The 12,234-nt window shown below is 46.7% G+C and overlaps 1 protein-coding gene across 6 annotated transcripts in view; it reads left to right on the forward strand.

The window, feature by feature from the left end:
* The window catches only part of LOC147114710 (uncharacterized), a 162,617-nt gene that overhangs the window by 114,975 nt on the left and 35,408 nt on the right, over positions 1–12,234 (forward strand). For all 6 annotated transcript variants that reach the window (XM_085992572.1, XM_085992573.1, XM_085992575.1 and 3 more), the window contains one exon: positions 2,697–2,819. In XM_085992572.1, coding sequence (XP_085848698.1) covers positions 2,697–2,819 — 123 coding nt within the window. The remainder of the gene's footprint in view (positions 1–2,696; positions 2,820–12,234) is intronic.

The following is a 12,234-nucleotide window of genomic DNA, read 5'->3' on the forward strand; positions in this document are numbered from 1 at the left end:
ATAGATAAGGGAGAACCAGTGGATGTGGTGTATTTGGACTTTCAGAAGGCTTTCGATAAGGTCCCACATAAGAGACTAGCGTGCAAAGTTAAAGCACATGGGATTGGGGGTAAGGTACTGACTTAGATAGAAAACTGGTTGGCAGACAGGAAGCAAAGAGTTGGAATAAACTGGTCTTTTGATGTAATATCTCCAAGTTTGCAGACGACACAAAGCTGGGTGGGCGTGTGTGCTGTGAGGAGGATGCTGAAAAACTCCAGTATGATTTGGACAGGTTGGGCGATTGGGCAGATGCACTATAATGTGGATAAATGCGAGGTTATCCACTTTGGTGGCAAAAACAGGAAGGCAATAGATTAGGAAAAGGGGAAGTGCAACGAGACCTGGGTGTCCTTGTGCATCAGTCGCTGAAGGTAAGCATGCAGGTGCAGCAGGCGGTTAAGAAGGCAAATGGTATGTTGGCCTTCGTAGCAAGAGGATTTGAGTACAGGAACAAGGATGTCTTGCTGCAGTTGTACAGGGCCTTGGTGAGACCACACCTTGAGTATTGTGTGCAGTTTTGGTCGTCTTATCTGAGGAAGGATGTTCTTGCCATGGAGGGAGTGCAGCGAAGATTCACCAGACTGATATCTGGGATGGCAGGAATGGCATATGAAGAGAGATTGGGTCGATTAGGCTTATATTCACTAGAGTTTAGAAGAATGAGAGGGGATCTCATTGAAACTTATAAAATTCTAACAGGACTAGACAGACTAGATGCAGGAAGGCTGTTCCCGATGGCCGGGGTGTCCAGAACCAGGGGTCACAGTCTAAGGATAAGGGGTAAACCATTTAGGACAGAAATGAGGAGGAATTTCTTCACCCAGAGAGTGGTGAACCTGTGGAATTCTCTACCACAGAAGACAGTTGAGGCCAATTCATTAAATATATTAAAGAAGGAGTTAGATATATTTCTTAAGGCTAAGGGGATCAAGGGATATGGGGAGAAGGCAGGGACAGGGTACTGAATTTGGATGATCAGCCATGATCTCATTGAATGGCGGTGCAGGCTCGAGGGGCCGAATGGCCTACTCCTGCTCCTATCCTCTGTGTCTATGTTTCCTATCACCTATTCAAAGACTGGGAATTGGACCTATGATCTTGTTATGGGTTAATGCTACACTAGGCAATGCTTCTACCCACTAAGTTGTGGTTAAGACAAAAACGTATGCTATACATATATCTTTTGACAGCTATAGGCCTGGCTAGTTGCCTACTCTGCTCAGTGTCTATGCCCAGTGACTGCTTGTTGCATGTGCTTCCAATGTTCTATTTGCAGTGACTTAATAGTAGTGTATAGGATTTAGGGATGGATAAAGAAAAGGTTTTCTTACAGTTCAAATGGTTTGACTTCTGAAAAGTTGTTTAAAGACTGAAGAATGTTGAGCGGTGGGGTTGGGAGGGGTGAAGATGTATGCACTTAATCCAGAGTGCTCCCATTCTAAGTTCAAGCAAATGTTGGGGCAAATGATCCTTTTTTTAAATTTCAAATCTTTCCCTCCAATTGAGATCTGCCAGTTTGGGTCATCTCCTTGATGCTAAGCCACTTTGGGACCTCCGCCTCAGGAAACCGTCTGAGAATTAATCCAGAATCGACGAGACCTGAGAAAAGCAGGGCACTGGCTGTACTGTGCTTCTCCAGCCACTAGCAGGTTTTTTTGAATATAGAATTGAGGGGTGTCATTTTGTAAAATAATGTAAATCCCTCCCATCACCCCAAGGCCTTCCTTTCCCCTCCGTTCATTTTCTGGCTCTCCCCAGTGATTCTGTCACAGGCCTTTGCCAATCTTCAGCTTGGCTATGAAACAGGGAAGAAAACGCCAATCCTGGGCCAGTTGGTCCCCCGACTTCCCATTTGAAACGGGTTCTGAGCCTATGCACTTCCTAGTAGCTAACTTCAAAAGCGTATTGTCTGACTCCAGCAACAAGGCTTCCTGCATACCTTTGATTCCAGTTTTACCCCTGAACTCTCCTGAAGCATTGACTCTTGCTAGGGTACAGTGCCATAGATGCCAAGCACCCTCCTGTACCTCACCCAAGTTCTTCACATCTGTGAGAGTGAGTGTCAGCAGACTATTCCACTGTGTGGGCAACAGAATAGAGCACAATATTCTCAATCGAATATAGTATGCACACTTTCCAAGAGGGGCCACTGTATGGTGATCAGGAGGAGCAGGGACCCTGACTGATGTACTTTTTCCTTCTTTCCTTGCAGCTCTCCCCAAGCACTACTTTCATAGCTAAGGGTGATGAGGTTCATTGTAGCACCCACCCTTTGGGGGGCAATAATTTATACAGCAAGAATGGGAGGGGAGTTGGAGGACTAAGACCCTGGAAATGTGTGTTTTTTGGAGGCGATGGGGAAAGAAAGTAAATTAATTGTTTCTAATCCTGGGGATTTTTTTTGGATAAAAAGTATTTTGGAACATCAGTGAATGAATGACTTTTGGAATGAGGTCAAACCATTAGGAAATGAAACGGTATACAATATTCTGTAAAACATTGTCCTATTGTGATGTGATGTTTTTTTATTTTAAATGCCTCCTCTGGGTTAATTATTCGATTCCATTTCATTCCAGGACATTTTTTATTGAGTTTTTCCCACATTACATCTGCCTGTGTGTTTGTTTTTTCCATCCCTTTTGTTGTCCATTTAGGCTAAACCAGTAGAGAAAAGGCCTGAGCCGGTAAGATTGAACCGAAAAGCTGAATCCAGCACTGTAAATCGAGTAGCTAAAACCACAACCACGAAAGATAGCCAAAAACAAACCAATGGCAAAGTGAGTGAATGAAAATGTCGACTTTTGTTTTACATTCATTTTTAAACTGAATACATGTCTTTGCATTTCAATATGATTTTCCATCGTGAGTATAAATCAGTAGATTGTTTATAGTACTGGATGGTGAAATGGATTTCCACACTAAGCTTTCACTCTTGGGGCCATGGTTCAGATCTAGTCAAGACTGATACAACAATCTGAACAACAACTTGCATTTATATACAGCGCTTTCAATGTAGAAAATATCCTCGATCTCTCCCTCTGTCCTCTCTCCCTCCCTCTCCACCTCCTCAACCACTCATCCCTCTCACTCTCCTTCCCCCCACTCATCCACCCGTCGCTCCCTCCCTCTCGATCCTTCCCTCCCTCCCCTTCCCCTCTCCCTTCCCCTCCCTCCCCCTCCCTCCCCCTTCCCCTCCCTTCCCCTCCCTCTCCCTTCCCCTCCCTCTCCCTTCCCCTCCCTCTCCCTTCCCCTCCCTCTCCCTTCCGCCCGCCGCCCCTCTCCTGCCGCCGCGCCCCTCTCGCCCGCCCTCCCGCCGCCGCGCCCCTCTCGCCCACTCTTTCCCTCCCCCTCCCTTCCCCTTCCCCTCCCTCTCCACCTCCTCAACCTCTCATCCCTCTCACTCTCCTTCCCCCCCACTCATCCACCCGTCACTCCCTCCCTCTCCCCGCCCCCTCGCCCCTCCTCTTCCCCCTCCTACCCTTCCGCTCGTTGCCACCCCCACGCTCCCGCCTGCCGCCCCTCTCGCCCGCCCTCCCGCCGCCGCGCCCCTCTCGCCCGCCCTCCCGCCACTGCGCCCCTCCCGCCGCCGCGCCCCTCTCGCCCGCCCTCCCGCCACCGCGCCCCTCTCGCCCGCCGCCGCGCCCCTCTCGCCCGCCCTCCCGCCGCCGCGCCCCTCTCGCCCGCCCTCCCGCCGCCGCGCCCCTCTCGCCCGCCCTCCCGCCGCCGCGCCCCTCTCGCCCGCCCTCCCGCCGCCGCGCCCCTCTCGCCCGCCCTCCCGCCGCCGCGCCCCTCTCGCCCGCCCTCCCGCCGCCGCGCCCCTCCCGCAGCCGCGCCCGCCCTCCCGCAGCCGAGCCCCCCTCCCGCCGCCGCGCCCCCCTCGCCCGCCCTCCCGCCGCCGCGCCCCCCTCGCCCGCCCTCCCGCTGCCTCACCCGCCCTCCCTCCTCTTAATGGTACAGATGCTGTCCCGTACATTTTTGGTCTATATATTAATTTCTGCAACATGAGAAAAACACATGCATACACAAATTACAATGCTAAGCTTTACAGACTTGATTCTCTGGGTCTAGGTTCACACACGAAGATAGGCTGATCTTGACTGAAACAGATGCTAGGGAGGAGAAAGTCAGCCAAAGTTTACACTTATAATGCTGTATAATACAAGAGCATATTCTGTGGATATACATTCTTGGGGCTTTACTCTTCTAATTCATGTTAGATTTGAACTGGGAGTGTGTGTGATGCTGATACAAGGCGCTGACATGTATCCTCGAGATCAACAGAATTTTTTTTTTAAATCATCAAAAGCTGAAGATTAGTGTCCCTGGTGATCAATGAAATTAGTGTTTCTCAATCAGCTGATTCATTTAGCACAATTCACAGACAGTAAAACAATTCGTAGACAGTAAAAAAAAAAGTTGGAGATGAATTATTATAGAATCTTACAACACAGGAGGAGGCCATTCGGCCCATTGTACCTGTTTCGGCTCTTTGAAAGAGCTGTCCAATTTACACCCCAGCTTTTTCCCCATTACCCTGCAAATTAGTCCTCTTCCAGTACATATCCAATTACCTTTTGAAAGTTTCTATAGAATCTGGACCGTCTTGACAAAGGGTTTGACCCGAAACGTTGACTCTATTTTCTCTCCATGTTGCCTGGCCTGCTGAGTTTTTCCAGCATTTTCTGTTGTTATTTCACTTATATATAAATAAGAAAAGCAGTGGTCCTAGAATCAATCCCTGGGGGACGCCACTGCATACTTCTCTCCAGTCAGAAAACCATCTGTTGCACCACTACTCTCTGCCTCCTATCCCTTGGCCAATTAAATACCCAAATTACCACCATGCATTCAATCCCATGTGCTTCTATTTTCCGAATAAGTCTGTTATGTTGTACTTTATCAAATGCCTTTTCAAAGTCCGTATATACATCTACTGCACTACCTTCATCAACCATCTCTGTTACTTAATCAAAGAACTCAATCAGGTTAGTCAGACACGATTTGCCTTTAACAATTCTGTCCTGGGTGTCCCTTATTAACCCATGCTTCTCCAAATGAGAATTTAATTTGTTCTTGACAATGGTCTCCAGTAGTTTTCCCACCACTGACATTAAACTGACTGGCCTGTAGGTTTATCCCTCTCCCCTTTAATGAATTGGGTGTAACATTTACAATCCTCCAGTTCTCTGGCACCACTCCCATAACCCAAGGAAGACTGAAAGATTATGGTCAGAACTTCTGCTATCTCCACCCTTGCTTCCCTCAGCAACCTAGGATGCAACTTATCTGAAACGGGTGACTTGTTAACTGAATGATGCCAACCTGTTTAGCACCTTTTTTCTATTTTTATACTATCCAATATCTCTACTCCCTCCTTCTCTACTGCAACATTAACTTTATCTTCTTTTAAAAAGACAGATGCAAAGTACTAGTTCAGTACCTCAGTCATGCCCTCTGCCTCCACAAGGGTATTTCCCTTTTATTTTAATCTCCTCTATTACTGCCTGAGTGCGGCCAAGACTGAGGTGTTACCTTATATGGTGTATGGCCTTAGAGAGGGTGCAGATTTACTAGAATGGTACCAGGGATAATGGACCATTTATGTGGAGATACTAGAGAAGCTGGGATTTTTCTCCTTCGAGCAGAGAAGGTTAAGCGGAGATTTAATACAGGTGTTCAAAATTATTAAAGGTTTTAATAGAGTAAATAAGGAGAAACTGTTTCCACTGGCAGGGGAGTCGGTAACCAGAGGACACAGATATAAAATAATTGGTGGAAGCATATTCAACAGTAAGTTTGCAAAGGGAATTGGATATATACCTGAAAAGGAAAAATTTGCAGGGATATGGGGAAGGAGCAAGGGTGTGGAACTAATTAGGTAGCTCTTTCAAAGTGTCACCACAGGCATGATGGACTGAATGGCCTCCTTCTGTGCTATATGATTCTATGGTGTATTCCACAGTGACTGGTCACTGAGGAAAAGTACTTGGCAGTGGGCCCTTCATATATGTAGTGTCAGCCTCTCCTGTGGCTTATTGGCTAACCTTCACACACATTATAGTACTGAGCCATACTGAGACTAGGAAGATCCCTGGTTTGATCTCCAGTTAACCCATCCCAGCCAGTGCGGCAATTGGCTTTAGCGCCACTGAACTAGGAAGCAGAGTGTGGGGAGGAAATCAATTGGGGTTCTTCCTCCCAACTGCTTTACAGTCATTGCTGGAAAATGTACATGTGTAGACGTGGGTGAGGAAAGAATCCGGTTCAGCTCCGGCCCTTTCCCTGGTTAACTAGCCTGCAATCAAGAATCAAGAGACTTTTCAGAGGGTGTTAAGGGTCCTTGGAACAATACTCCAGCAACAGTCAGCACCTACAGGAGTGCAGGGGAGAAATAGGAAAGGGCTCAAAGGAATGGTGTAGAGACAAAATTCACTCCTTTAGAACATTTGCTCTCTGAACCTCGCCCCTCCCCATTCAGCTTCCCTCTTTAGGTCCTCTCCTGTGCATACTTATAGAAGTCAAACAAGAGATGGGGACATCTGAGGTGTTGTCCTAAAATGATTGGGAAGAAGGAAACGACACAGGCGTACACATCCAATTTAATGACAGACACTTGGAGATGTATTATCGTTACTACATTGTGAAGGCTTAACTAACTTTTCTTTGTGCTTCAGTTAATAAAGAATGTTGAAGGTTTTGTCCAACAGGCTTACCCCCCTACTCCACCTCTCCTTTCATGGTGTTCAGTTTCATGAGCAGTCCTCTGGAACCATTCTATACGTGCGAGTCTACAACCTAAGCATCAGCAGGTTATTCCACCGTGAAAGGCATCACGGCTGAACCTGATCCTGCCTGTGCCCAACAGTTTCCAGCATGGTGGGATCATAGATAATACAAAGAGGTCTAAGTTAGGTTTGGAGTGCATGTGTGTAAATGCACAAAGTGTGATTAATAAGGTTGGTGAGCTGCAGGCGCAAATAGCCATGTGGAACTATGACGTAGTGGCAATAACTGAGACCTGGCTCAATAAAAGGAGGATTAGATGCTTAATATTCCCGGTACAAGGTATTCAGGAAAGATAGGGAAGGGGAAAAAACGAGGTGTAGCAGTTTTGATTAGGGAAAATATTACAGTTCTAAAAAGAGAGAATGTCCTTGAGGGGGTCAAAGTCAGAATCTGTCTGGTTAGAGGTAAGAAACAATAAAGCAGCTATTACACTACTTGGTGTATTTTATAGGCCACCAAATAGTGGGAAGGAGATAGTGGAGCAGATTTACAAAGAAATAACTGAGAGGTGCAAGATTTACAGAATATTGATAATGGGAGACTTTAACTACCTCAGTATTGAATGGGGCAATGATTGTGTGAAGGGGAGGAATCTCTGAATTGTGTTCAGGAGAATTTTATTGATCAGTATGTTTCTTGCCCAACGGGGAAGGGGGCATTGCTGGATCTATTCCTGGGACATGAAATGGGTCAAGTGGAGAATTTCACAGTCGGGAAACACCTTGGGAATAGTGATCATAATATCATAGGGTTTAGATTAGTTATGGAAAAGGACAAGGAGCAATCATAGCGTCATAACGGCACAGAAGGAGGTCATTCGGCCCATTGGGTCCGTGCCGGCTCTCTGGAGAGCAATCCAGTCAATCCCATTCCCCCGCTCTATCCCCGTAGCCCTGTAAGTTTATTTCCCTCAAGTGCCTATCCAGTCTCCCCTTGAAAACATTGAGTGTCTCCGCTTCCACCACTTCCGTCGGCAGCGAATTCCAGGTCATCACCACTCGCTGCGTAAAAAAGTTTTTCCTCACATCCCCCCTGTATCTCTTGCCCAAAACCTTAAATCTGTGTCCCCTAGTTCTTGTACCATCAACTCGTGGGAACAGCCTTTCCCAGTCTAGCCTATCCAAACCCATCATAATCTTGTACACCTCTATCAAATCACCCCTCAACCTCCTTTGCTCTAATGAAAACAAATCCAGCTTCTCCAACCTGTCCTTGTAGCTAAGATCCCCCATCCCCGGAACCATTCTGGTAAATCTCCTCTGCACCCTCTCGAGGGCTTTCACATCCTTCCTAAAGTGTGGTGACCAGAACTGGACACTACTCCAGTTGTGGCCTAACCAGCGCTTTATAAAGGTTCAGCATAACTTCTCTACTTTTGTACTCAATACCTCTATTTATGAAGCCCAAGATCCCATATGCTTTGTTAACCACTCTCTCAATATGTCCTGCCACCTTCAGGGACCTATGCACATTAACTCCCAGGTCCCTCTGTCCCTGCACACTCTTTCAAACTGTGCCATTAAGTGTATATTGCCTCTCCCTGTTCCTTGTGCCAAAATGCCTCACCGCACACTTCTCTGTATTGAATTCCATCTACCACTTGTCTGCCCATTCTGCTAGCCTTTCTATGTCCTGTTGCAGCCGATTGGTATCATCATCACCGTTTGCCACACCCCCAAGTTTGGTGTCATCGGCAAATTTAGACATTCTATTCTGTATTCCAATATCCAGGTCATTTATTTATATATATCTCGAATAAAAATATTTATCTGGAGGAGGGCTAATTTCAGCAAATTGAGAAGGTATCTGGCACGGGTAAATTGGAGTCAAAGGCTGGCAGGCAGAAATGCAACAGAGCAATGGGCAGCCTTTAAAGTGGAGATGGTTCGGATACAGTCTGGGTACATTCCCACAAAGGGGAAAAGGGAGGACAACCAAAGCCAGAGCTCCCTGGATGATGGAGTTAGAGAGTAGGTGAAGCAGAAAAAGGCATATGGCAGATGTCAGCTTGATAATGCAAGGGAGAATCAGGCTGAATATAAAAAGTACAGAGAGGTGAAAAAGGAAATAAAAGGGGCAAAGAGACAGTAACAACAACTTGTATTTATATAGCGCCTTTAACGTAGTATTTATATAGCGCCTTTAATGTAATAAAACGTCCCAAGGCACTGCACATGAGTATTTTAAGACAAAAAATTTGAGTCCGATCCACATAAGGATAAATTAGGGCAAGTTAGAAATGGGGATGTTCGCTGATGACTGCACAGTGTTCAGTGCCATTCACAACTCCTCATAATAAAGCAGTCTATGCCCGCATGCAACAAGACCTGGACGACGTTCAGGCTTGGGCTGATAAGTGGCAGGTAACATTCGCATCACAGAAGTGCCAGGCAATGACTATCTCCAACAAGTGAGAGTCTAAACACCGCCCCTTGACATTCAATGACATTACCATCACCGAATCCCCCACCATCAACATCCTGAGGGTCACCATTGACCAGAAACTTAACTGGGCCAGCCACATAAATACTGTGGCAACAAGAGCAGGTCAGAGGCTAGGTATTCTGCGGCGAGTGTCTCACCTCCTGACTCCCCAAAGCCTTTCTATCATCCACAAGGCACAAGTAAGGAGTGTGATGGAATACTGTCCACTTGCCTGGATGAGTGCAGCTCCAACAACACTCAAGAAGCTCGACACCATCCAGGACAAAGCATTCCGTTTGATTGGCACCCCCTCTACCACCTTAAACATTCACTCTCTCCACCACCGGCGTACTGTGGCTGCAGTGTGCACCATCTACAAGATGCACTGCAGCAACTCGCCAAGGCTTCTTCGGCAGCACCTCCCAAACCCGCACCTCTTCCACCTAGAAGGACAAGGGCAGCAGACGCATGGGAACACCACCACCTCCAAGTTCCCCTCCAAGTCGCACATCATCCTGACTTAGAAGTAAATCACCGTTCCTTCATCGTCGCTGAGTCAAAATCCTGGAACTCCCTACCTAACAGCACTGTGGGAGTACCTTCACCACACGGACTGCAGCGGTTCAAGAAGGCGGCTCACCACCACCTTCTCAAGGGCAATTAGGGATGGGCAATAAACGCTGGTCTTGCCAGCGACGCCTACATCCCATAAAAACGAATTTTAAAAAAAGTGACCAAAAGCTTGGTCAAAGAGGTAGGTTTAAGGAGCATCTTAAAGGAGGAAAGAGAGTTAGTGCGGCGGACAGGTTAAGGCCGGGAATTCCAGAGCTTAGGGCCTAGGTAACAGAAGGTACGAGAATAGATTGGCAGCTAATATAAAGGGGAATCCAGAGGTCTTCTGTAGACAAATTAATAGTAAAAGGGTCATCAGAGGACCGGTGAGGCTGATTAGGGGCCAAAATGGAGATCTATTGGTGAAGGCAGAAGGCATGGCCGAGGTACTAAGTGAGTACTTTGCAATAGTGTTTACCAAGGAAGCGGACTTTGCCAAAGCTTTGGTAAACAAGCAGATTGACGGGATAGATAATGAGATAATAAAAATAGATAAAGAGGAGGTACCAGAAAGGTTGGCAGTACTTAAAATAGATAATTCACCTGGTCCAGATGGGATCCATCCTAGGTTGCTGAGAGAAATAAGGGTAGAAATTGCAGAGGTGCTGGCCACAATCCTCCTTAGATACAGGGGTGAAGCCAAAGGACTGGAGGATTGCAAATGTTACACTCTTGTTCAAAAAAAGTGGAGAAGGATAGGGTGGATGCTGGGAGAATGCTTCCCTTGGCTGGGGAGTCTAGAACCAGAGACCACAGCCTCGGGATAAAGGGTAAACTGAGATGAGAAGAAATTTCTTCACACAGAGGGTGGTGAATCTTTGGAATTCTCTACCCCAGAGGGCTGTGGAGGCTCAGTCATTGGGTATATTCAAAACAGAAGTCGATAGATTTCTGACTAGTAAGGGCATCAAGGGATATGGTGATAGGGTCAGTGAATGGAGTTGAGGCAGAAGATCAGCCATGATCTCATTGAATGGCAGAGCAGGCTCGAAGGGCCGAATGGCCTACTCCTGCTCCTATTTCTTATGTTCTTATGAGTGGTTCGGATTTAGAATGCACTGCCTGATAGGGTGCTGGATACAGATTCGGTAGTAATCTTCAAAAGAGAATTGGATAAATACTTGAAGGAGAAAAAATTGCAAGGATATGGGGAAAGAGTGGGGGAGTGGGCCTAACTGGATTGCTCTTCGAAAGAGCCGGTGCAGACTCGGCAGGTCGAATGGCGGCCTCCCGTGCTGTGTTATTCTATGATGCAATGATTCTTTCCCTTCCCCACACCCCTACCCCTATCCCTAGCCCAAGGGTGCTTTACCAGTTGCACTGATTAAGATCAGCTAAGAGACCTGACGTTGAGCAGGGGACCCGCATACCCATCGCGTGATTCCTATAGTTGCTGAGCCAGCAAGGGAGCATCCATCTAACTGATACCATAAATTGGGACTGAGAGAACAAAGATGATAGAGACTGAATTTTGCTGACAGATTTGCTTCTTTGCCAGTAGATGTTGTTTTAAGTCCTGCTACAAGAGGAAAGGAAATAAAACCATTAGATTGAAAAAAAAATACTGTCAGGACTCTAATTATGTTGTTTCCCTCTAATCCTATTTTTGAATGGTGTAGTTAACAGTTAATATCAGGGTTACTAAGAGTAGGGTGTGTTTGTGTTGCAGTGATTCGCATAGATTAGAGTGTTTGAAGGTGACAGACTTGTCAGTCTCCCTCTCTCTCCTTCTCTCTCACTCATTTGCCTGATTTGACATCACAGTGTGTGTGGTGGGGGGAGGGGAGAGAGTAGAACCATCCAGACGGTGCTTTAGCAGCAATGTAATAGCCATTTAGAGGCTGAATTAGTGATGGAATCTGCTGAATTAAGATTCAGCCTTGCGTGTAAAATTATATACCGCACTGCAGCCTTCCATTAAAATGACGGTGGCAGTTTAGTGAGACTATAATTAATATTTCGCATAGATTAGCTATTTTTAGGGTGGGCAGGAGAAGAGGGGAAGAATATGGATAATTCAGGGAAAATTCAGATCTTGACATCAGTACTTTTGGGAATAGATACTAGAACAAGTAACATGCATGTCAATCTTTGTATAAACCTGCTCTGTGTGTTGGGAGGGGGGAAATTACAAGTAGCTACCTGTCCCTCGATTGGAAGGTGAGTTGGGAGGACTGGAGGGATGACAGCCATGGTTACCTCTCCCGAACGCTATCCAGTGACAACCTGCTAGGATGTGTGTGTGAGATGGTTGGGTAGCTTGCTGAGATTGTCTGGCCTCGTGATGACTGGGTACTTGGGCATGGTAACAGAATGACTGACATCCCTGGAACCGTCACTCAGCACGAGATCGTGCCTCGAGGAAAAGCG

The sequence above is a fragment of the Somniosus microcephalus genome, chromosome 7 (genome assembly GCF_052327205.1).
Source record: "Somniosus microcephalus isolate GS21.2 chromosome 7, FLI_Smic_1.0, whole genome shotgun sequence".
Lineage (NCBI taxonomy): Eukaryota > Metazoa > Chordata > Chondrichthyes > Squaliformes > Somniosidae > Somniosus > Somniosus microcephalus.